We start from the raw sequence: 24,896 nt of genomic DNA, 5'->3' as shown, positions 1-24,896 counted from the left end.
CTGTACAGGTTTTCCAACATTTTGGCAGAGATGCTGAACCTACTTAGTATGGGAGAAATACAATTTTGTGTTCCCTAGGAGAGAGGGATGCTTGCAAGAAGCTGTTTGTTCATAGTTTGATTAAAAAATTGTCAACTTGTCTCATTTTGCAGTGGCAGTCGACGTGGCAGTGTCATCGCCGGGCCTCCTTTGACCGATCATCGTGGCAGCATACACAACTTGCAACTGGACATTATGGATGGGATTGTGCAGCAGAGGAAGACGCGATCGGGCAGCGGCGTTTGGGCGGCGCCGGTGCTACAGGAGGCGGACAGCAATGTGCCCGTTCAGACATAAGCTGTTGGAGGGGCAAGCACGGAGAGACGACGAATACCCTACACTAATACCAATGCCAATGCAAAAACCAAACCGACACTTACCAAGGAACCACTGACTAGGAAATTTATAAATATTTTGTGTTGTTTTCAGCCCAATTCCCAGCCTATTGATCGAAAAAAAAAACGCAGCACAGTTGCTGCGAAACAGAAACCGAGACAGAAATCCGCAGCTGCTGCAGTAGCAGAAGAAGAAGAACATTTCCGCAATAACAACAAGAACAACAACAAAGAAACCGCAAATGTGGAAATGAAACTGCAACTGGAGGCAACCGAACGTGATAAAGAAGGACGAGACGGGACGAGCCGCGAGGATAAAACAGCGAGCACTGGCAACAAACAAAAAAGCCACTCACAATTTTTTTCCCTTCCTTTTTTTGCAATTGGCAGTAAAATTGCAAAAATTTTCGCACACCTGCAGACACCCGCACCCCCCATAGCCCAGAGCCCAGAGCTCGCCCATATAACCAACTATCATCCAACCACATCCACCCATCAACGACTACGAAACGCACTCGATTCACCTGTCCATATCATTCTGCCAGCTGAACAGCTAGCGGCAACAATAAAAAGTGTTTGAGGCAACAAACTAATTGCAGAAAGTAATAAAACAGACGGAAAGCTAAATATGACGACAAAGTATATAAGGAAGAACCACCCGAGCATTTTTTAACGTATCTAACTCTACAATTAATAAATAAATCAACGCAGCGATAACTAAGCAACAGAGTAACATATAAATATGGTAAGTGTCGCGTCAAATATTATTCCCACACACACATATACACACATGCATTTATAAATAGCAAAGGATATGGGCATTATCTTTTGGAATGCCTACCTTTCATAGCTAAAAAGAAACCAAAAACATCTCATCGATTTCATATATGGTACTATGTCTATGTCATCTCTCTGCCTAACATATTTTCTAAAGCTTCAGTTACTTAACTTCTTCATAAGTTCGTTTTCAGTAATTAAGAAAAATCGTATTCTTCAAATATTACTTCTTTTTTTCGCCACTTGAACTCCCCAAGTTGAGTTTATTATGGCTCTTGTGGTAAAGTAACGGATATGGGATTTTCCTCTTAATTCGAAGCCAAATCACCGAAAAGCAATTATTTTACAGGGCGCGCCATCTTTTATGTCGGTATGTAGATATTGAATAACTTTGTCATTAGTGAACCAATTGACTTGAGTAGACCAGTGTTGAAAACCTCAGTTCAAGAAATTGTACAGAACCAAATTAAATAAAAATATCTCATACTTGTTGTTTATTTTCAAAGATATTCAATGTTTGCATACCGACATAAAAGATGGCGCACCCTGTATATTGAAATAATGTTATTGATAGTCGATAAATGGATACGAAATAAAATTGTTCGCACAGAAATAATGATTCTGTTGCTAACCGATTTAAGACGAAGCGTAAAAATTATCTTCAACCAAATTATTCGAAATTAAGTTCACATAACAAATATTTCGATTAGCAATTGCAAGCGAAACGTTTCAAATAGCAACTACTTAGTATTATTAAATGCGCCTTAGAATCAACATATTAGCATATAAAAATGTTCATAAAATTAGAAGAATAGACAGCCATTCGAAAACGAAAAGTTATCACATTTTCTCAACACAATACCGATTGGGAATCTACTTTGAAATATAGTACTATTGATGGTAACCAACCGAAATTGTTCGAACTCCAATTGTTTCGCATGCCTAAATGCAATTACAAATATTTGTTGATTGCTTGTACTTTTTTATTCGTTTATGGTATAAGCCGCCAAGCGAAATAGTGAACCGAACATTCTTTTACAGCAAAACTGTCCTTTTCCATTTCGCTGACAGTGCGCTTTTAGCGAAAGCACAGCATAGAGATTAAACCGCACCTGTTACGAAAATGAAACGATGCAAAATTATTATAAGAATGGAAATAACTTTGAACGAGCGGAATTATCCGCAAGCGAAATGTATTTATGAAAAAATACGTCAGGGCGTGGGAAAGAATTTAAAGTGCATTTTTCGCATACCTTTGGTATGATTTCAATTTTCTATGAAAAATATGAAATGCGTGTGAAAGTAAGCACTGCGGAGTAAATATTTTGCAAGAGCTGTGTGCAAATACTTGTTGACTGTGGAGAATGATTCGAACAGTTATTCTTATGCTGTCAAATACAAAATTTGAAAATGGTTGATAGGTGAGATGATGTCTCTTTCAACTACATATCTTAAAAGCAGCTATCATCCATTCCGATTTATGTTTTGTACTATCTAATAGGTGCTTATTCGAATTGTTGCTGCATAAAAGTATTCGAACTATTATCTGATATGTTCCTTAGAATTGGTTTGATAGGCATCTGTTGATAATAATAAGAGGCTCTTATTAGATTCCCTCATTGTCACTAGATCTGTTTGATCTATAATTGCTTTCTTATTAATTTACTAACGTCTAGTAAGAATGTCTAAGTATTTAATTGGAATTGGTTGATAGTTGATAGTGTAAGATGAAGACTATTTAAGATTCCCACATTGTCACTGGATCGCTTCTATTTGTTTGAGCTATAATTGCTTTCTTATTAATATACTAATGTCTACTTAGAATGTCTAAGTATTCGATTGGAATTGGTTGATAGTTGGTGGTGTGAGATGAAGACTTTTTAAGCATCATCTATTAAAGCTCTAATTAGTTTGCACATTGTCACTGGATCGCTTATATTTGTTTCAGTTATATTTGCCTTCTAATTGATCTACAAACTAAAACTAAGAATGTCTAAGTATTCGATTGAAATTGGTTGATGGTCGTTAGGGTAAGATGAAGACTATTAAAGCATCATCTTTTAATAGCAACTAGTATCCGTTTTGACCTATAATCCATACTACCGAGGTAGCGCCTACAATCAATTCCTGTTGTTGAACGATTTAAGCAAAATTCACGTATTGTAAACCCCTTTTAGTCTAGTAATGTCTTCCGTAGAGTTCTGGCGACGTTTAACATAAAAGAAAAGATTTGATTTATCCAGAATATAAATATATGGCATGGCTGTGGGAACAGAGGGCCTACTATTCGAATAGCGAAGGAGTTTCACTTTTAGCGCAACATCAACCTAATTAAGTGTGTGCATAGGTATATCCATTTCGCGCTTTAATCTTCCTGTCCAATTTATTCGCCTCGTGCCGGGGGCTTGCACGTCTGCCATTAACCAACCACGTGTCTATTCAGGGCGCGTAAATTTTGTTTGCTGCAATTTTAATAGCGCTCCAGCGTCCACAGCTTCCAACAGCTAAACATAAAAAATATATTGTACATATATGTGTAAGAGTACATATATATATAAGTGTGTGTGCGTGTGTGCGAGTGTAATGAATGCGGCAGGAAACAGCGACAACCTTCCACAACAAGCACGGGCATGCTCTTGGGCTTAAGGACAGACCGACGAAGGGGGCCAAGGACATCGTATGTATGGGCAAGGCTGTTGCATTTAATGCTGCGCGATTGTTGCTGTCTCCGCTTTCCATTTCTTCTTTTTTTTACGACACCCGCTAGCGCCTCCTGTGTGTGTGTGTGTGTGTGTGTGTGTGTGTGTGAGCCGCAATGCCAATGCCAGGGCCTTGGACTGGGCCAATTCGTTTGACAGTCTCCGACTGCAGTCTGCATTTTTTCTTTTTCGAAAAACAAGAGACAGGAAGCTAATCTGTATTGCCTGTTGGCCAGCGAGTTGCGTTAAATTGTGTGCGCAGTACTCGTACATATATTCTAGATAGTCGCTAATCTGAGGCAACTTTGTGGTGGCTCTTTAATGCAACATATTAAATGAATGAGGCGTGCTCACAAAATTACAATTTGTATGCAAATTATCTGCAAATCTGACCATACTGTTATATTTTACTTGAAACTCTTTAGTATAGACTTTTCTTGTTTTGATTGTGATATTCGACAAATTCGACTTAAGCTAACCTCTTTTTTATAAAAATGTATCGTAACTTCACTTAAAACCAATATTTACTGTCGTTGATTGTATTGAAAAGTCAAAAACTAACAAACAAATCACAAGTAGTTTCCTAAGCCATATTTATACTTTGTATTTTGTTTTTTTTATGTACATTTAATATTTTGATCAAATATAGTATATGCATAGCATGAGTTGTTAACCATTAATTTCGATTGTTTTGTAAATTTTCTTTGACTTACTGTTGCTCTTCAAACTTCAAATTTTACGGTGAATTATTTATGGAATCCCAATTGCTTCATCTGATCTGAAAAAAATGGGAATATTTGGTTCTCTGTTGTGGTTTTTGAGAATTTGTAAAATACAGACACACCTGGATATCAATCTGTTATGATATTAACTCTCTCTCTCTATATATCTCTCTGTTTCTGCTTGTAATGGTAGCAACAACCCTCACGAGAGCCAACAACCCGACGTGGTGACAAGGGACAAGGAGCGAGGAAATGGAAAGCGGAAAATGGCAAAACATAAAAATAAACATTCAGGAATTGATAAATTAGTGTGTAATTTAAAAAGAAAATCAAAAACAAACAAAATCACTCTCAAGGTGTGCATTGGAAAATATTTTATGGAACTGCTTGAACGATTGAAGAAGTTGTAATTTGATTGGAGATGAAAAATCAAAATAATACAATGATGATAATGTTTTGATGCTTAGAGCTCGATGTTTGTTGCAAATTTTCTGCATATTTTAGAACTTAGTCGATGTATCGTATTGATGTTTAGACCTTAGAATTGAACAAAACCGAGTTTCGAGATCCGGAAATGTCGCAGAATTGAAAACGAAACACAGATTAAAGAAACCAACCACCGCTTCAGACCCACCAAAAAAAAAATAGAAAGTTGAGAGTTACAAATGGTACGCATATACTTATATATACACACTCACACACACCTTTAGGTGGTTCAAAAAAAAACTACAACAATAACAGGAAAAGAACAACAACTGCAAAAATAACAAAAATCGGAAAAATAATTAGAAAATGTTGTGCGACATGTGTAATTGAAAATTTCGAAAATTGAAATGTTTGTTTGTTTTTAATTGTAACTAATTAAGTGCGTAGTTGTAGTAAAAATAACACTCACACACACACAAACACGAACATAATCAGAAATGAAAACACAAACCAAATAAATGTTGTATTTAGCTTAAAGAGAAGAAACATAAGGCGGCGACGTGGACGCGTGAAACGAGAGTAAAATGTACCATGTACCTAAAAAAAAAAAGCATACATCTATCCCTAAAAAGGAAAGGAGAAATATAAAGCATACCTTTAAAAAAAAAAGCCAAAAAACAAAGAACCTATACTTATGTAATACTTTAACTATTAGGCTAAGAGAATGCCCGAACCTGAAGGAAAACAATCAAACAATCAGTCAATCAATAAGCCAACTACACATATATAGATATATATACACATATGCATATGTATAGTATATACCTATATAGGAAACCAGATATACTCGTACACTTACAAACATACATACTACTATATAAACACATTGAACTCTGCTCGCTGCTTGCCCAGCCCAGCAAGGCAGTTAGCACCAGTTCGAGCATTTTACAACACTAGTGGAAACAATCAAAGCCTTCTTCTGATATTATATGTACCTCTATAACCCAGATACCTTCTACTACTACTAATACTTCCACTACTCGTATATAGGATTCTCAATGTCAATCGATAACAGAACAAAACAAAACAAAACCAGTTTGTGGCAAACAATTTTTCAAAGTCTTGATGTTGTTGTTATAGTTATATATGAAAAAAAAAGTAATTATATATATATAAATGTATGAAGAACAAATGAATATATATATATACAAATATATACATGATATCGTAACATCTAAATCGTAGCGTTCTTAAGTTAGTTTGTACATACTTTAAAGAAAATGCAAACTTGAGTGTAAATGTTAATACTTAGTTCGACCAACTTGGTTCGGTTTTATTGGGTCAAAAGATTAATATATCTGTAAACTTTTCATCCACACCCTATCTCCCCTCTCTCAACTTCAAGCAGTCTTCCACAACTGCCCTAAAATTGACTTTATTCTTTTTTAGCATTTTTTCAAACAGAACCTCCTCTCCCGTCTCCTCTAGTTGGGAGTTTTTTTTTTAAACAATATTCAATATTTTTTAATATTCAACTTCTCCAAAACACTCCAGATTGAGTAAAAAGAAACCACAAACAAACCAAATACAAATTTGACTTGATAAAATGTCGCTGGACGACGTAAACAAAATTAGAGAATTTTTTAAAAATTAACATTTAGAAAACTCTCAACTGTCAAGGTGTAGTCAAAGATAATCAAAGGAAAATGCGTTTAGCAAATTATTTACTATATATATATATATATATATATATAAATGAATTATATATGTATATGCGTATATGTGTATGTGCAAAATATTTATACTATATATGTATAATACCAAATAGTTTATTGTCACAACGCAAGAGCAATCAATGTTAAAAATTTATTAAGTGTTACAAGCAAGTTTTAAACAAACATAAGTATTTAACGATAAACCTATATACATATATACATATATGTATACATATACAAATATATATGTACACACACACATATATATGTATATACTATATCGAGTATATCCATAACCTAACGACGATTTCGAATCCTAAAATCGAACATTTTGACAAAATTCGTGTATGTGTGTGTGCGTACAATCGTTGTTTGTATTGGTTGTCGTAGGTTTTTGTCTTCTTTTTTTTTTTTGTTTTTTTAAATTCCTAGCAATATGGTCATATATAGGTTTGAGTTGTTTCTTAATAATACCAAATAATATGCGGAAGCAAAGGATACATACATTAATTAAATACTTATAACGATTACTATTACTTATATAGTAGACCTAAGTGCAAAAACAAAAGAGCATCTGCATTAAAAGTAATAAAGAGAATGATTTCATTATATTACAAAAATTATGAAGCTTGAGTTGTGATTCTGAGTTATGGGTGTTAACAACGTGCTCCAACGTTTATATAAAATGGATTCTTCGTTTCGAGTCTTAAGCGTATTTTATAGAGTAGCTGAGCTGGTTTCAGAAAATTTTACCGCCAATAGGGGAAAAATTGCCTCAACTTAACTCCATTTCACAATGGATCGACTTTAAACTTGTATAATATTTTTTTAACATTTTTTAAACTTTAATTAAAATACTTCTAAGGATTTTTTTAGACTCAAATTTCTTTCTATCTTCAAAACATACCAAATTCAAATTTTTTTTTTGCTTAAAATATGGGAATATTAATATTATTCTTGGTTTGAATGTGTTGAGAAATATTTCTTGAAATTTATTTAAATATGAACTGAAATTCTTTTAAAGATTTCATTATATTACAAATCATATATTGCTTTATTTTATTTATTTGCAAGCTTTTGTTGAATTTGTAAGAAATATATTTATGTTTATTTTAACATTTTTTAAAACTGAGGATTGTAAAATTTTAGAAATATTCTGACTGTATATTTCAGTAATTCGTTTAAAATCCTTTTACCAAAATGCCTCATTGTTTAGATGTTATCCAAAGTTAGGTTCAACTTCATATTCATCGGTTAAAAATTAAGTAAGTCAGAAGGTCTGGCCGCACTGCAGTAAAAATATTTCTAGCTGGCAACACTAAACAGTTAAGTGAAGCCACAAAGCAGTGCAACAAATGTATTCTGTTCTTTCGTAATAAAACGAATCAAGAGGTGCTTAAGGTTTCGAAAAATACATGGTTTATAGCTAGGCCTTTTAATACGTATTCATTTGCCAACTCCTTTTTCGGAATATGTCGTAAAGCTCTAAAATGTAGGCTGAATAAAAACAAAACGAGCAGTAAAATGACAAAGTTCACTGCTCGTCAGTCTGGACATGACGACAATGCAGTTTTAACTGCCATCCTGAGCTGACGATAGCGCAGTTTAGTCGAACTTAAAATGTTATTTTGAAAATCAATTTTGTTGTTGCATAATTACAAATATTTTGTCACAAAATGGAAAAACTGCGTATTTATTATTTCTTCTTTCATCCTTAACTAATCCTTAAATAGATAGCATTATTTTAAGGAGCCCACTAGATAAGCGAGTACACTGCTTGCCGGAAGACCAATCCAGTATCGCCACCCATTTCAAGCAGTTCACTGCTTGGCACTAAAGCTTTTAAGCCAACATTCTGTATCGACTGGCAGACCTGCTGAACTGCTTACTACAACTTATGAAAAGCTGTTAAAAGCTTTTGGACGCTTTCCCACAAAGGCGAGCCAATACGACTTTGTCGCTGCCTAAAAAGCCAGCATTGATGGCCAGAATCGAGAAAGTCCTTAAAAGTCAATAATAAGAAAGAGGATATATTTGAAAATGTTTACCCTTTTGTTAAACATCTGGTCCAAAAATGCTTGCAAAAGCGTAATATCCTTCTAATATGTTAATAATTTTAATTTAAATAGAAAAAGTATTGTTTAGCTGAGAAAGTATGCACAAAAAAACTAGAACTAGATACTATTAGAGCGCTGCAGAGCAAAACTACTTCGCCAGTATAGTGTTCAGTGTTTTCAGCATGAACTTGAATATAAATTATTTTATATACTCGTTTATATTTTTTAAAATTTCTTTCATTGATGAGAAAATCAAGAGAAAATGAAGATAGAATGAAGAGAAAATTAAAATATAATGAGGAGATGATAAATAAAGAATAAATAGACAATGCAGAGAAAATAAAGATGGATTGAAGAGAAAATGAAGATACAACGAATAGACAATGAAGACATAATGAAGGGACAATAAGGGGTAATAAAGAGGAAATGAAGAGATAATGAAGACAGTATAGATAATAAAAAGAGTACGACGAGGTAATAAAAAAAGAATAAAGAGACTACAAAAATGCAATGAAGAGAAAGACACACTAAAGAGAAAGGGTTGACAGCGACATTAAGCGTTGGGAAAAATAAAAATGCCTTAGTTAAATCAGCATTAAACAAAAACCAACTAATTGAGAAAAAAGTAAAATCAATTTATCTTTTATTTAAACAATTTTCCGAAGATAACGGTGTACATATTTCTATTGTGCGTAATCGCTGCTTTGGGAAAAGGCTATATACATACTTATATATAGTATTGAAACTGTAAACACGTGCATTTGATACTACTTTTATTTATATTTAATTATATATACTGAACATATACAGTTCTAAACTAACAGGCAATTGAATCTTTGTTCAATCAAGATAACAAATATACACGATCTTGGCATTTTACATGCCATATTCCCCTAAACATTACACATTACACAAACATTACACATGGCTCAAATTTGCGGGCGGCATAGATAAATAATTACATGCGAGATAATAATAACATTCAATTCCATAACGAAACTTCATCGATAGGCAACACGTCAAGTTGCCTGTAATCTGTTGTTAACATGAAATAACTGCAATTATCGATGAATCGATTCTTACAAAGTAAACTCTGGATATTTTCCCGTTATAGCAAATAGAAAGGCTTTAACTTAAACCTCCCCTCCATCCATGCTGATGTACTAGTGTATGAGAAATTAGCCTGCACGGATAAAGCAAAAGTCAAGAGTTGTGGCAAGTGCTAGAAATCAAGTAACAAAAGGTCAAATCGGCTGAAGTCATACAAATATAGTTTTGAATCTAAGACATTATTTACTATCAAAATAATGTAGTGGAGATTACATATTTTAAATTGAAAAACGAGTGGAAACCTAAAGTCATTCCAGTCTGACTCATGAATACACTGTAATCACACTTTTTCGCGTTATAACCATTCAACTAAACCAAACTTTTCCGTACGAATCACTTCCGTGGGGCCTATACTTGAATAACATAGTGAGTCAAGAATATTTAAAGAACTCAAAAGTACGAAAAAGGTTTGCTACCGAAATCAACAGAAAAGTAGGAAGAGCGATCTTTGCATAAAATATTTTGATTAATTTAGCTTAATAAATCATATTAAGAGTGGCTTTTGCACGGATCGTTCCTATGACAGCTATATAAACTAATGAGGCTACATAGTGTATGGTTTGTAATAATCTTGGCCTGTGCAAGCACAGACAATTCTGCATAGCCAGTTTGGTATCTCTAACTGTTGTGGTTCAACAGTTCTCGTTGTTCATTTAGTCGGACAGGCGAACATGTCTATATCGACTAGTCTCATCATGCTGATAAATTGTGCACTTAGCCGATTGATTTTCTAGTATATCCATAGAATATGAAGGAGCTACCTTTGTTGGATAAATTAGGTAGCTTAAAAAAATTAATTACAAACTTTAAACTTTATATGTAAAATAATTAAATGATTTGAAATTAAATAACTGATAATACTAAATTATCACAAATTTAATTGAATAATTTAACTATTTCAAAGAGTATCAGCAAGTCAAGATCTTAATGCTATAGTTTTAATTTTTAATCATTCTTCACAAAATGTTAAGAATATATCGCCAAATTAGTTACAAATACAGATAATTCTTGATTAGCACCTCGGGTTGTATGATTTGTATAAATGGTGCTTAAAATGCTGAATCTATTATGCCCCTTTCAATTTATTGCTTCTAACTTTAGAAGTTACTTACTTTAAAAAGAGTAATACCTATAACAAAAGGCTGCGAAGAGCCTATTTGCGAAATTTTGTGATTCCAGCACTTATATATCCTAAGATTTTGGCGTTCATACAGACAGACAGTCAACTATTAAATAATTTATATACAAGTAAATAGTACTTGCAACTGGGAACCTATCATGCCCCTTTTGAAATAATTACTTATTTGCTTGCAAACATAACATTCCATTTCTGGCTTAAAGGGGAGAAGTTTCTAAAAGTTTAGATTGCGCGGGTAGCGTAACGGCCTTCGGAAACTTCTGGCTTCAGTTTAATGTGAATTTTTTAGCGCTATCTTAATTAGTCAGTCACATGTGGCAATCAAAGCTGCTGCTGCAGATTCTGTTTTATTTCAAATTATTGGCGTGTTTATTAATAATAATAATAATATATTTTAATGAAAATGTGTCGGGTGTTGTGGGCTGTGTGCGATTAATACGGCTGTAAAAAAATATATATAAGAAACACAAACATTTCCGATGCGAGAAATTGTTTGTTACGTTTCCAACTAATCCGTGTCCATTGGTGATGTCACTCACCGTGCATTTGTTTGTTTTCAATGGAAATAATTCAAGAAACAAATAAAAAAGACCCCGTCGGCGTCTGCGATGCGCCGTCGGCGTAAGTCTAGAAGCGAAATGGATGAAACAGCTGCTAAATTCCAGTAAATAATTTCAACTTCTGATTGCCGGCCGATTGTAATTGCATTTCTCATACATTTCTAGGCTTGTGTGTGCCGCTCTTAATAACCCTAAAAACACATAAAAACGTTACAAAAATTGTTGAACTTACATTAATGAAATGCACATTTTTAAGTTAATCATGTGTGTTGAGTTCTTGGCGCCAATACAGTGAAAACTCCCTTAATGGACACCGCTTTTATCCGGACTTTTTCCAAAACATTCGATCCGCGTGTGAAGTATTTAAGTATCCCCTTAAGTGGACACTCCCCTTGGATACACTTTTTGATTTTCAACAAATCCTACTTACATTTAAATTAATCTTATCATTGAATTAAAAATTTATCTGCGCCAAGGCCGTAAAACCTTCATTGTGTCTTAGAACAAAACTTTTACGCTCTATGGTCATGGACTGCGAACTATAGAACCTATTATTTTCGTAGTGCCTGTCGCGTTCCAAAATAAAAACACTGAAATGATATTTTGCTTTATTTTCTTTCAGACTTTCTTTTAAGAGTGATCGTAAGGAAATAGCCTTTTGAAAGCCTTCGGCTTCCTTCATTTTCACAAGTAAATACAATTTTCCGATAGGGTATTACCCTCACGGAGTAAAATCAGGCGACTATTTGGAGTGGTTGATGCAATTTGTGGTCAAAAAATCAGTCTTCTTTCTTCGCAACATTCAACCCGAATATGGAAAAAAGCTCCCGATAAATAATGCCCTTGGAATAGTAGAAACAATTCAAGATTGTTCTCACTTTGGACTTCTCAGAACGACTTCTTTTTAGGTGTTGGTGTCCATTCGGCACTTCAACGCTTGTTTAGAGGATCTGGTGATTAAAAATTAATCTCAAAACGGAAATTCGCTCTTTAAATTTTAAATGGAATACAATATAGGAAGATTTACAATAATTATCATAAGGTCAAGGGCATTTGCATTTTTCTCCGACTGATTTCATCAATATAACTCGTATACCCTTTAATCCATTGGGCGTCCAGTAAACCAGTATGCCCTTTTTCCCTTTTCGCTTTTGGTTTCAGGGTAGTATGAGTTGCTGTTGCTCATATAGTGTTGCTGTTGTTGTGGCTTTCTAAGCAACCTGTTGAAGTTGTTATGACTCTATCGACGCGTATCGAACAAGTTGTCTTCAAACATGTGGCGAACATGTTCGAGCAGCGCTTGTATGAGTCATTTAATCCACTCTGCGAGTGCGACTTACTCGTAGATGGGACGGAGTTAAAAGTTAAATTGTATTTCAAGTTGGTTAACAAGCAGAGGCAGAACAAAATATATATACACACACACACACACACCCCCTAGACTTGCAACAACAAACAAGTTGATATGTAGATGTGTGTGTATGTAACTAAGCATAAGTTGATCTCCTCAATGGCCTCAATATGTAGTTTAACGCAACTCATAAATTCTATTCGGCAGGCACACTTCAAAATCATATTCATATTACGAAGCGTACATACATGAGTGTTTGTGTGCACGTGTGTGTGTGCAAGTGTGTGTGTGTGTGTGCGTAGGCTAAAAAGCTACTTAAGTTGCTCTACATAATAAATTCAATTGTAATCAAAACTATAATGCTCAGTTTATGGAAATTTTAAGACGAGTATGGCCGACTTTGTCAGACAGACAAAGGCAACAAAACAGAATGAGAGAGAAAGAGATAGCGAGCAAGCGAGAGAGAGAGATGAAGCTGAAGCTAGAGTTGAGAAAAAATCATGCAAAATAGCTAGGATGGCAATAAAAGCAACAAGTTGCTCCCGAAACTGTCAATTAGAAGCTTTAGCAGCTGCCACAACAACAAAAGCAACAGATACTACAGAATCTAACTGATTTGAGGACGCCGCAAAAGATGCAGCATTTGTGGTATGGGATGAGAACCGGCGCAGCAACAATTGTCCAAAATAAAAACACAACATGCAACATGTTGCATGCAACACTCTCGGGCAGACAAGGCGGCGTTGTCAAAAAGTGAAAAGGGGCTTAAAAAATTAGGCCAAACTTAAATTTTTCCAATTATTCCAAAGCAGCACTCTTTTAGTCTTTAAGCTGGTGAATTTATTTCAATTCTAAAAACTCTTTTCTATTATTATTAAATTTTAAACTAAAATCACATTTGTATTCCAATGATTTCTAAACACTGTCAATATTCGAACACAGAATAACTCAGTATTAATTCATATTTATTAATTTTAATGGTTGTCAATACTCTCGTACGTATTTTTTTCTAAGAGCGTAGAGCTTAAAAATCGGTTTTAGATATACTTGCTGTATTATTTTTAACCCTTTTGCGCATAACAATAAACATATTTAGACTTTTTAGACTCATCTGATTATGTGGCTTTCAAATATAAACAAATTAGTCTTAGACAAAAAGGTCCGACTTCGACGAGCATTTTTTATTTCAAAGTTTTCTTTGGCAAACAATTTTGCCAATCACAGTTAAGCGTTTCATATTCATACAGAACGAAGAGCACTCAATAAATAAAAATAAAAAGGTGCTTGTCTAAATGGGGGCTTAAACTTTTTCTCTCTCAATTCTTAAGCTGCTTTGAGAGCTGAAATGGATCCATTAGTATGGCAATAATATAATTTTTACTCACTACCCCATAAGCCATTTCTTTTTGGTTGAACAAATATACGAGTATAAGAAATACAGCTGGAATCAAAAAAATCAATTTCTCCCATTTTAATAGGCGGAAATGGTTGTCGCTGAATATTGGAAAAAAATTTGGATTAATTGAATTTAACAGGCGATTATAAACATATAGGCCTGGACAGCACGTCCAATTTATAAATTTATTTATTTTGATAAAAAAGTTTTGAAATTTCTAATTCCGCTCCTACAAAAGAAAAAAACAAATAAAAATTCTCTACTACAATAAGGCTGACAATTTGACTTGCAATCCGCTCGAATGCTTGAATTTAAGCGCAAATAATTTGCCTGGCGGAGCAAAGCTTGTTTATTTGAGCTTTGTCTAGCTATTCACTTTTGATTTGTATATGTAGATATATATACATATATATATGTAACTTTTATATACATATATAGCAATATTTGAATGAAACTTTTACCCTTAGAAAAACTTGCTCCTTTTCTTGGCTAAACAATTTCTGATCATCTGTATTGAATGGTATATTAATACTTGTGAACATACGAGCTCTTTAATTTTTTAGAAAAACTTTCCTTCCTTGGCTAAACAATTTCTGATCATCTATGTTTCTAAATGTATGTATTGAAGATGAATGCTACATTTATATTTATTAACATACGAGCTCTTTAAACTTTCCTTCCTTGGCTAAACAATTTCTGGTCATCTGTATTTCTACATTTATGTATTAGAGATGAATGGTAAATTTATATTTTTTTTAGAAAAACTTTCCTTTCTTGGCTAAACAATTTCTGGCCATCTATGTTTCTAAATGTATGTATTGGAGATGAATGGTATATTTATATTAGCTCATACAAGCTCTTTTTAAGAAAAACTTTCCTTCCTTGGCTAAACAATTTCTGCTCATCTGTATTTCTACATTTATGTATTAGAGATGAATGCTACATTTATAAGTATTAGCGATCATACAACGTTTTTAAACTGAAATGACGCCATCATCGCTCTTAATTGCTAGAAGCTGTCCTTGTGCCAAGCAATTGAACCCCCCCACATGTTAGCACCCCGGTTCGAACCGCGCCCCAACGCAACACACAGCACACAACATGCAGCCAGCAAATGCAACACAACGGCGGAGACAGCAGCAGTGGCAGTGGCAGCAGAGGTAGAAGCAGCAGCAGGCAACGAACGCGAAGCGAACAGCGACAGCAGCAATGGTTCCACGTTGCGAAGAGGCCGGCCAGCGCATCAGTCGCTCTCGGAGCGTTGTCGTGAACGGTCAGCGAACGCGGTAGCTACCAGAACGGTGGAAGCGCCAGTGTTGGATTCAACCAATTCATGTACCTAGCAGATACAGCGTATAGCGTATTAGTACTAAACCCCAAACAAAACAAGAACGTTGACGGTGACGGTGAAAATATTTCTCAGTTTGTTCGTAACAGTTTCAAATTTTTGCTACCATTTAATTAACGCTGTTGTTTGTTTTTTTTCTTGTGGGCGTGCGCAATTTTTTTTCGCTGTGAAATACAAATTTTAATTAAATAAATAAAAATTCTATATATATCTATACAAAATATATATATATATATTTCAAAAAATTAGCAAGAAAAAAGCAGAAGAAGAAGAAATGCAAAAATTTACAGTGAAATTGCGAAATAAAGAAATAAAAACGCGAAGAGAAAATAAATAAATAAATAAATTTGCCTTAAAACAAAAGCCAGCCATAACAAAAGCAATAAAAATGCGAAGCGTGCAAAAGGAAGTTGATGTTGATTTGGCCAACACATAGAAAGAAAGCGCGTTGCAGAATTTGTGAGCGGTCCGGCCAGGCCGGGCCGGGACAGGCCGGGACGGGACGGGACGGGCTTATTGTTGTTGCAGTGCGGCTTTCGCCACTCGGCGGCGACGCGCCACTTCCTTTTTGGCCAAACCAAGCCAAGCCATGCCAGCCCAAGCCAAGCAAAGCCAGGCCAGGCCAGGCCGGGCCGGGCCAGGCCATGGCCAAAACCTGTCCGCACTCCACACACTCGACACTTAAAGCCAAGTCTTTGGCCAGCGAAATAAAATGCCGTTTTTATTTTTCAACCAAAACGACGCAAAACGTAAACAAAGCACGCGCGTGTCCGGCGTTTGTTGCATGCATCTCTATATCTGTGTGCGTGTGTGAGTATGTGTGTGTGTATGTCAAGCATCTCGGCCAGGATAAGCGACAAACGGAAGGAAATGATTTGCAAGTCTGTTGAAACTCGAAGCAACGGCATTTTTTTTTTTTTTTTTTTGTTTGCCACATCCCCGTCCCATTTGTGTCTCTTTGGCTTTGGTTTTGGTTTTAACTTTGCCTCCGCCTTTGCCTTTGCCTTGGCCAAGGTGAAAGTTAAAAACCAAACAAACCGAACTCAGGCTCGGGCTCGGGCTCAGGCTGAGGCTGAGGCTGAGGCGTGTTGCAAAAATGAAAAAGTTGCGCAAAAACTGTGCTTAGAAAATTGTTGCTGTTGCGAAAAACGCTCGATGATGAATGAGGAGCCGTAAATCAAAAGCTGCTGCACTCGCATGCATAAGAAATATGGCCGAGTGGCCGCTTCTGGGCCACAAGCATTCTAAAATTATTAATTCTGCCGCCAACTCGGTGCACCAGCACCAGGCAGACCAGCATTATTGTAAAAAAAAAAAACACCCCATAATTATAACTGATAGGTCCCGCGCATTATTTCAATATAAAGAATGCCTTTTTCCAATACTTTCGGTTTCGGTTTCTGTGCCTAAGTTTTCTGAATATAATCTGTGAAAATTTGTTTTTATCACCAATTGAAATTGCTTATAGAGAAGCGCGTTTCCAATTTATTTTTAAATCACTGAAGTTCTACATTTACCAGTTTTTTTCAATTTCTACATTTCTAATTAAAAATTACATTTTCCCAAATATTTTAATTTCATATTCCTTTTTTTAACTTAAAAACTGGCTCGGTTTAAGTTTTGAGTATCCAATCGGTGATTAGCAATGACAGTAAACTTAGAATTGATTTTCAAGTTATAATTTTTCTTTTTCAAATCTGCAATTTTTTTCAATTTAAAGACAATTTTGGTCTGTGCTTAAGTTTCCAGACATATTTAAAAAATATAATTAATTGGCCAGCTCCGATGTTTTATAGAGAATTCCATTTTACAGTCGCAATAGAAAAGTAACTTCCACTTCCATAAATTTCTCCACAAAAGAATATATAAATTAAATTTCCCATCTTTATCATCTGAAAAAGTGTTTAGAAATTGATTTTCCGTAGCGGCGGTAGTTCTTCGCCTTTTTCTATTTTAGATTTCATTTCGATCGAGTTTAATGGAATCGATTTGGATTTCGTCCGAGTATTGTAAATTTAATTATGAACTTTTCTATAAAGTTACATATTCAAGTGTAATTAACCAAATTTACATATTTTTCGAAAATCAAAATTCTTTTAACAATTGATTTCGAGAAATTAGGATCAAATTGAATCTAAGAAGTTGGTTTTTCAATTTAGTTGTGGGATAACAAGAGAAGTTTCTTATGAACTTACTTCAAAGCATATGTCGAGTTGTTTTGGATGAACAAAGAAGAAAAAATCGCATTAAAAGTTCTGAATATAATATAAAAAATATTTTAAAGAAAATGTTCTTGCAAGTCATTAATAAATATGGGTTTCACCTCTAGATATCACTTATACAAGTATTTCTCATTTAACACACCGAATAAATTGCGTTTTGAGAATAGTTTTTGGTAGTAGTATTCCCTAATTCATTATGAAACTCTAAAATTTAAAGAGGAAGTTATGAGATTTAAACATCTTTTTAACCAAAATACTTCGATCTTGAGTTTAAAATCTGCACTTTTTCTGCGAATATATATATTATGATTTAAAATTAACAAAATCTTTTGAACATACTGCTTTGCGTTTGGAACTAAACAGAATCTATTTTAACAAAGACTGCAATTATCATCAGATATTCATTATTAACGGATTCTGCTCAATAACTCGATCGTGTTAGAGGCTATTTAGCCTTTTCTATATGGTTAGGTTAAAGCTAACAGGCTTGTAGAACTGCCTTCTATGATGAGAGAATTAAAAAAACAATTCTGAATTCGATTACATTTTTTGAAATTGAAATTTGAAATTCCTCTAAGAGTCCGCTAGCATCTTTAGAAAACCCTAAAATAATTTGGATCGTAAAAACGGGAACAGACTCAATACATTGTCAACATTTCTCACGCCGATTGGCTCATGATTGAAGCTTATGGGTATTTGTTCCCCAGCTCTGTGGCTTGAGGTTTCAAAAAGTTAACGCTCTCGAGCTTCGTTTGCACACAGAATCCTTAAGGTGCTGGTGCGCTGGCCTTGCTTATGTTTCCCCAGGAAGTGCTTAGTTGGGCTAAGTTTGAAGTAATTCAGTGCCCGTTTCATTATTTTTATGGCGCACAGCAATATTTGTTGTTGCTGTTCATTTGTCAGTCTCTAGTCTCCAGTCTCTCCAGTGCCATGCATGCCAGCCTAGGATGAGTTGCATGCAAAAGTCAGCAGTTAGATGTGTTTTATTTATATTTTGTTTTTGTTTTTTTTTTTTTGAAAAGCTGTCAGCGACAAGTTTTGTGTGGCCAAAGAAACAAATATAAAAAATGTATAAAAAATAAAGGCAAAAAGCGAGCCCGACAGCCAGCGACATGACACAAAAGCCATTGAAGATGATCAAGCGGAGGCTGAAGCTGAAGTTGAAGTTAAGAGCAGCACACACACACACATGCACACATACACGCACACATTGGCGCCCATTGCAAGAACAAGCACAAAGTGTGGCAGTGTGTGTGTGTGTGTTGACGGTTGTTGTTGCTGGCATTTCAATGCTCAACCTCTTTTACTGCCACTTTTTTATATTTTTTTTATTGTGTATGCAGATGTGGTCGGACTGTGGTTGTTGTTGTTGTTGTTATTGTTGTTTGTGCTGTTAGAAAGCCAATGAACAAGTTTTGTAGACTGTGCAACTAATTTTCTAAATTGTCGTCGTCATCGTCGTCGTTGTTGTCGATCGGTTAAGCCAACAAGCGTAGCAAAAGCGCTACACACACAAGCACACACACACATATATATATATTTATATATATATGTACATATATATGCGCACATGTGTGTTGTGTGTGTGCGTGTGTGTGCTTTTCTAATCTGCATATTTGAGTTCATGGCCAGGCAACAAATTGAATTGTCTTGGGAGCTGCAAAATGTTTTAAGCACAATATAAACAAATGGACTTAGCCGTCACTAATGAAGCCAAAGATGGAAAACTTCTTGGGGCAAATTTTCGAATATCAATTAGAAAGTGACTTCAACAAACAGTATCTCAGAACTCCGAGCAGGAAAAGTTAGACAAGCACCTTGTCGATGCACTTCAATAGCATAGCTAAGCTGCATTTAATAAGCAATGGGCCCTTTTCATCGATTATCGTCATATCACTTAAATTGACTTTTAAAAACTATACTTTCAACATAAATCAATAATCTGCAACTGCCACGCATAACTATCGATTAATATTTTCATTTTATTTTCGTTTAGTAAGCAGACTATATTCTAGTCTTCTCATGCATATTCAAATGAAAGTTATCTGTCATCGACTAGCAGCATATTTAAATTCTAACATTTCATGTCAGTTCGCAGCAATTCAAACATATGCGATCGATAAATATTGACATCTATATATAGTTATAGGTTTATTAAAAGCGAAAATTTTACCAAAATTATTCTAACGTATTAGAGTTGATTCTATAGCCGATCTGTCGATAATTATCGTCCTTGAAAATACATGAAAATGAGCCGACTAATATTTTATGAAAAGCGCAATTCATAGTACTTGTAATTATTTCAATATTACAGTCGTTGTCTTAAAAAGTGTTATTGTAGCACATATTGATAATTATCTAATTAGAAAGTGCATACAAGTGACCAGCTTATAGTTTTTTATCTTTTCATTATCATCTATTTATATATTAATTCTGTTTACCGATTCATCGGCTGCTCATATGGACAAAATGGAGTTATCGATATAATACTACTAAGTTCCTGTGCAAACCTTACTGCAATTGGCAACATTCTAAAATTAATTATTTACGAGATTGTAGTTCATAGAACTATGTTATTAAAAGTCGATTAAATATTCGATAAATATCAATAACTTAGTAGTTCAAACGAAAATAAAAATTGTGCAATAAAATCGATTAAAAACATCGAGACATAATTATTATGCTTTGTTCCATGCACTAAATATTACTTATGTTTATAAAAGTGCTTGAGATAATCGATACATATCGATAGCTAAGTATGTAACTATGAGTTGCTGGCGTTTTTAATGAACGAAATCAAATATGTTTTAATTAAAATCGATCAAAATATCGATAGCCAAGTTAATCGATGTTGCAGCAATGAGTCGCTGACTTGCCAACAATTTATCGACTATGCAGCCATATATGATCGATTTAAATGTTAATTATGAACATTTTCTGACGCATATCTCAGACGGAGACCTATGTATACGAGCCCTCACCAACATTCGCAACCCGGTGATAGCGCTTTGCATATAAATGTACATACCTTATGTGCATTAATATTTGTTGTTTCTCTGCTTTAAATCAGTAAATCAGTCACAAAAAAATCAGCGGGAATGATAATAAAAAAAAGAAGAAAGAGATTTCAACAGGGCCTAACGAAGTTAGAAATGTTGAACGCTGAGCCGAGCGACGTGGTGGTAATAGAAAACATGGCCAAGAACGAGCAGCGAGTAATACCAAAAGCAAATAAGCCAAATGCCAACTTAATGGATAAAGAGGCAGAGCGCGTCAAAGGCCGATCATCAACGATGATGAGCAATGCATGTGCGTGTGCGCCTGCGAGTGTATGTGAGTGTGTGTGTCTCTGGTAGAAAGAAATGAAACGAATGAGCTAGCAAAGCAAAATAAGCAAAAAAAAGGCAGGCAAGCGCTGGCCAAAGAAAGGTGAAAAGAGGCAGGAGAGAAGGTGCTAGAGACAACGTTGCCGATACCGATGCCGACACAGACACAGACACCGACACCGACGCTGACGACCGACCTGTGTGTGTGTGTGTGTGTGTGGACAAACAGGTAACACACACACACACACAGTTACAGGTGAAGAACTTCAGCATTGCTCGTGTGCGTAGAATAATTAAATGCGACCCGATTCGGCAACAACAACAATAACAACTGCAACAACAACAGAAGCAGCAGACACTGTTGATAAATGTTGAATATACATAATTTTTAATGAAATACTTGACAGCAATTATGAACAACTTTTTATTAAAGTTAAGTAAAGTTTGCTAAAAAGAAAATGCAAACAATTGCAGGCACTTGAAATGAAATGAAGAAAGCAGACTATAACAACAACAGCAACAACAACAAGCGGAAACTTTACAATAACAACAACGGGTTTCACATTTTTCTACCGCTTGCTGCTACCAACGCACAAACCTAAAAACAAACGCAAAAAAGTAAAAAATAAAACGAAAAAAAAATACAATCCAGTGAAGAAAAAAACGAAAGACTTCAACGCGGCAGCGTCAGGCAACATACTTACTAACGTGTACGTGTCGGCTGCGCTGCGCTGCGTCAGCAGCGGCTCTGGCAGCGCACAATCAGAGCCCAAAGCGTCGTTGCCGACGTCGCTGCTTAAGTTGTTTTGTGTGTGTTGTGTGTGTATTTGTTTGTAGGTTTGTGTTTGTGTGTATGTGGCTGGGTTTGGGTTGGCGGCGGCGGTTGGCTCAGTCGTTATCCATAGGCGCGCAGTCGCAGTCGTTTGCGCAGCGCGTTCGAAGTTGAGGTCGAAGTCGAAATCGAATTCGAGACTAAAGTCGAAGAGTCGCAGTCGCAGTCGTAGTCGAAGTCTCGGCGCTGTCTGACGACGTGGACGTGGCCAAAACCGAATCAAGAAGAAAACAACAAGCGGAAAAGAAAGAAGAAGGCAAAACAAGAGAAAAAAAACGTAGGAGAGGCAAACGCGCCTTTTAATTCTTAAGCTGAATATCTTCAGATCCATACCGTTTCCAATCCATACGATCCGGTGCACAGATCGTTTGTGATCTTTAGTTTAATCTGATTTTGATTTTTTTTTTTTTTTTTGAAATGAAATGTAATTTTTTTTTTGTTGGCCTACTCACAAATTTTGCTCGTGTGCCAAGTTTTTTTTTTTTCATGTGGTGCTCTTCCAGTATTGTGCTAAAGAATAAGAAGAGGAGGAGGAGGATGAAGAAGAAGACGACAACGAAGAGTTGCAGCTCAGTTGCGTTTTTATTGCTTTTAGCCTGCCACCACCTACCTGTTGTTGTTGTCTCTAAACGGGAACAACAAAACAGGGCCGTGGCCGGGCAATTTGCATTTTCTGGCGTTTTCTCGCGTGCTTCTCTCGCTCGCTCGCTCGCTCGCTTACCCTCGATCTCTCTCTCGCTCGTGCAAAATTGTCATTTGAGGCTAAAATTAAAGTCACTCTTCCGTGTCCCGCGACGTTTTGGCAAGCAATGCCGCGCGTGCGCAATTCTCTTAGCCGTGAAATGGCGAGCGTCGCAATTAGGCAAAACCCTTATGGATTATAGTGTCAGTAACAACAGCAACACAAACAACAACAACAACAACAGCAACTGCAGGAACATCACACAAAAACTGAAACAGAAACAACAGCATTAATCAGGTGCCTGGACTTTTATGCAGGTAAGCGACAAAAACGAAAACAAAATACAACATTTTTCCGCAGCTCTGCTTTGCGTCATTTTTGGTTTTCATGGCTGTTTTTCTTTTTGTTGTTGCCGTCAATTTTGCTTCGCAATTTCCGCCTTCAAATTGAAAAACATCGTCTCAACGGTTCACAAAAGGCAGTCAGCAAATTCGGCTAAGCAGCGACGAGTTAAGATAGAAAACTTTTTGCAATTGCAGTGAATGGACTGGGATGGAGTGGGGTGCGGCGCGGTGCGGAGTGGTGTGGTACCGGCACCGGTAGCTCCTTCATTCAAGCTGTCCAATTGCCGTTAAACGACAAAATATCTCGTTGGATTTATGCGTCACTGCCCCCTCTCTCTCTCTCTCGGCCTCTCTCTGTCTTTCTCTTTCTCTGCCACTCGCTATGGGCCCGGTCCATCCTGTATTTGTCACAACCACTCTGGGCCAAGTCTCAGCCGCCCACAGCGCACATTGTGGCAAAATATGCCTTTTAGCTGAAATTTTACTTAAAATTTAATGGTGTTTTAAAACCATGTTGTCTTTAAGCGGCCTAATTAATTAGTTTCGACAGCAAATCAGATGGAAATCACAATGTTTTAGAACTGCTCATGATACTGGACCACAAGGAATTTTACAGTAAATGCTGAGATGCCAAAGAAGAATGCGTTTAGAGAAGAATCATAAAATAATAATAAAATAAGTAATAAGAAGATCGACTGTCTCAGTTATAATTCTGATCCCTCTTTTACCTTAGAGGTCTTTAATTACCAATAAAGGGTAAATCCGTAAGCTCCGTAATATGTCTAGTTCTCAGTTCTCAGCCTTAAGCGGCTTTAATTACAAAACTATTCTTCAGAATCCGATTCCACACTTGTTCATTGAAATGAATATAATTTAATGAATGTTTCCTATCAAATAAGTTTCCTCTAAAAAGACTGGCCTATATAATCTTCTATCTATATAATAGAATCTGTTTTTAATAAAATATGAATTACTAAACTACCCTTAAAAATCTCATTCCACAAAGAAAAAACAAAAGCACAATACTTTTACAAAAAACGATCAAATTAATTAAAAAATGTTTGATCTAGTATGTAGTCGAGAGAATATCGCATATTGCCGAATATTCCCTAAAATCCGACCTTATATCCCTTACTAAGGAAACGTGATGTTCCAAGTAAAATAAAAACTTTAATGTAATATACGAAGTAGGAATAAGGCACAAACCTCTGTTTATTTATGTCTACTCATTAAGTCGTTAGAATGTTGTCATCGTCTTTATAATTACGAATTTTCATCCACTTTTTGAACAATTTTGTTTCAATGTGCAGAGCCAAAAGTAGTTAGTCGTTGAGCATTTCATTTTGCCGGTCCAACGGTAATGAAGCTGTTGGTCAGCTAACTCATGTGCTGTAACACCCCCCACCTGATCACCCTTTTCTCTAGAAATACCCTATCTACTTTCCTTTCTACCTCCCCCCCTCCCTCTATCTCTCGCTCTATTTGCCGCACTCTCGGAGCAACTTGGTGCAGTGGTTGGCAATTCTTTGTCGCTCCCGCAGGTTTTTGGACGCTTTGTTGTTTTTGGTCTTAGTAACAAGTTTTCCGAAGAGCTTCGCTCAGCATAGCAGTGCAGAGCAGAGCAGAGCACGATTTTGGTGGCTTTGGCAGCAGATTCTGACTGGCATTGGCATTCCCAAACCCGATGCCCCCTAACCGTTCCAGCAAGCGACGCCACGAACTCCTTCAGCCCGCTCCCTTAGCGCTCATCATCAGCAAGTTGTGCACTTTTCAGTTTCCACTTTAGCCATCTAAACGATTTTCCTTTACGTACTTAT

General features: G+C 35.7%; 1 protein-coding gene across 2 annotated transcripts in view; it reads left to right on the top strand.

Annotated features, from left to right (window-relative positions):
• Window positions 1–24,896, top strand: part of LOC115630084 — a 160,872-nt gene that overhangs the window by 94,884 nt on the left and 41,092 nt on the right. The window contains exons 4-5 of one of the 2 annotated variants that reach the window (XM_030526709.1): window positions 153–1,119; window positions 4,766–5,002. In XM_030526709.1, the coding sequence (XP_030382569.1) occupies window positions 153–336 (184 nt within the window). In that variant the 3' untranslated portion in view covers window positions 337–1,119; window positions 4,766–5,002. Of the gene's footprint in view, window positions 1–152; window positions 1,120–4,765; window positions 5,003–24,896 lie in introns of those variants that run through there. The other variant, XM_030526710.1, reaches the window with a different exon arrangement.

This window comes from Scaptodrosophila lebanonensis, unplaced genomic scaffold (genome assembly GCF_003285725.1).
Source record: "Scaptodrosophila lebanonensis strain 11010-0011.00,11010-0021.00 unplaced genomic scaffold, SlebRS2 tig00000311-arrow-arrow-pilon, whole genome shotgun sequence".
In the NCBI taxonomy this organism is placed as follows: Eukaryota; Metazoa; Arthropoda; class Insecta; order Diptera; family Drosophilidae; genus Scaptodrosophila; species Scaptodrosophila lebanonensis.
The sequence above is the reverse complement of the archived record's forward strand: the minus strand, read 5'-3'. Positions and strand labels throughout refer to the sequence as shown.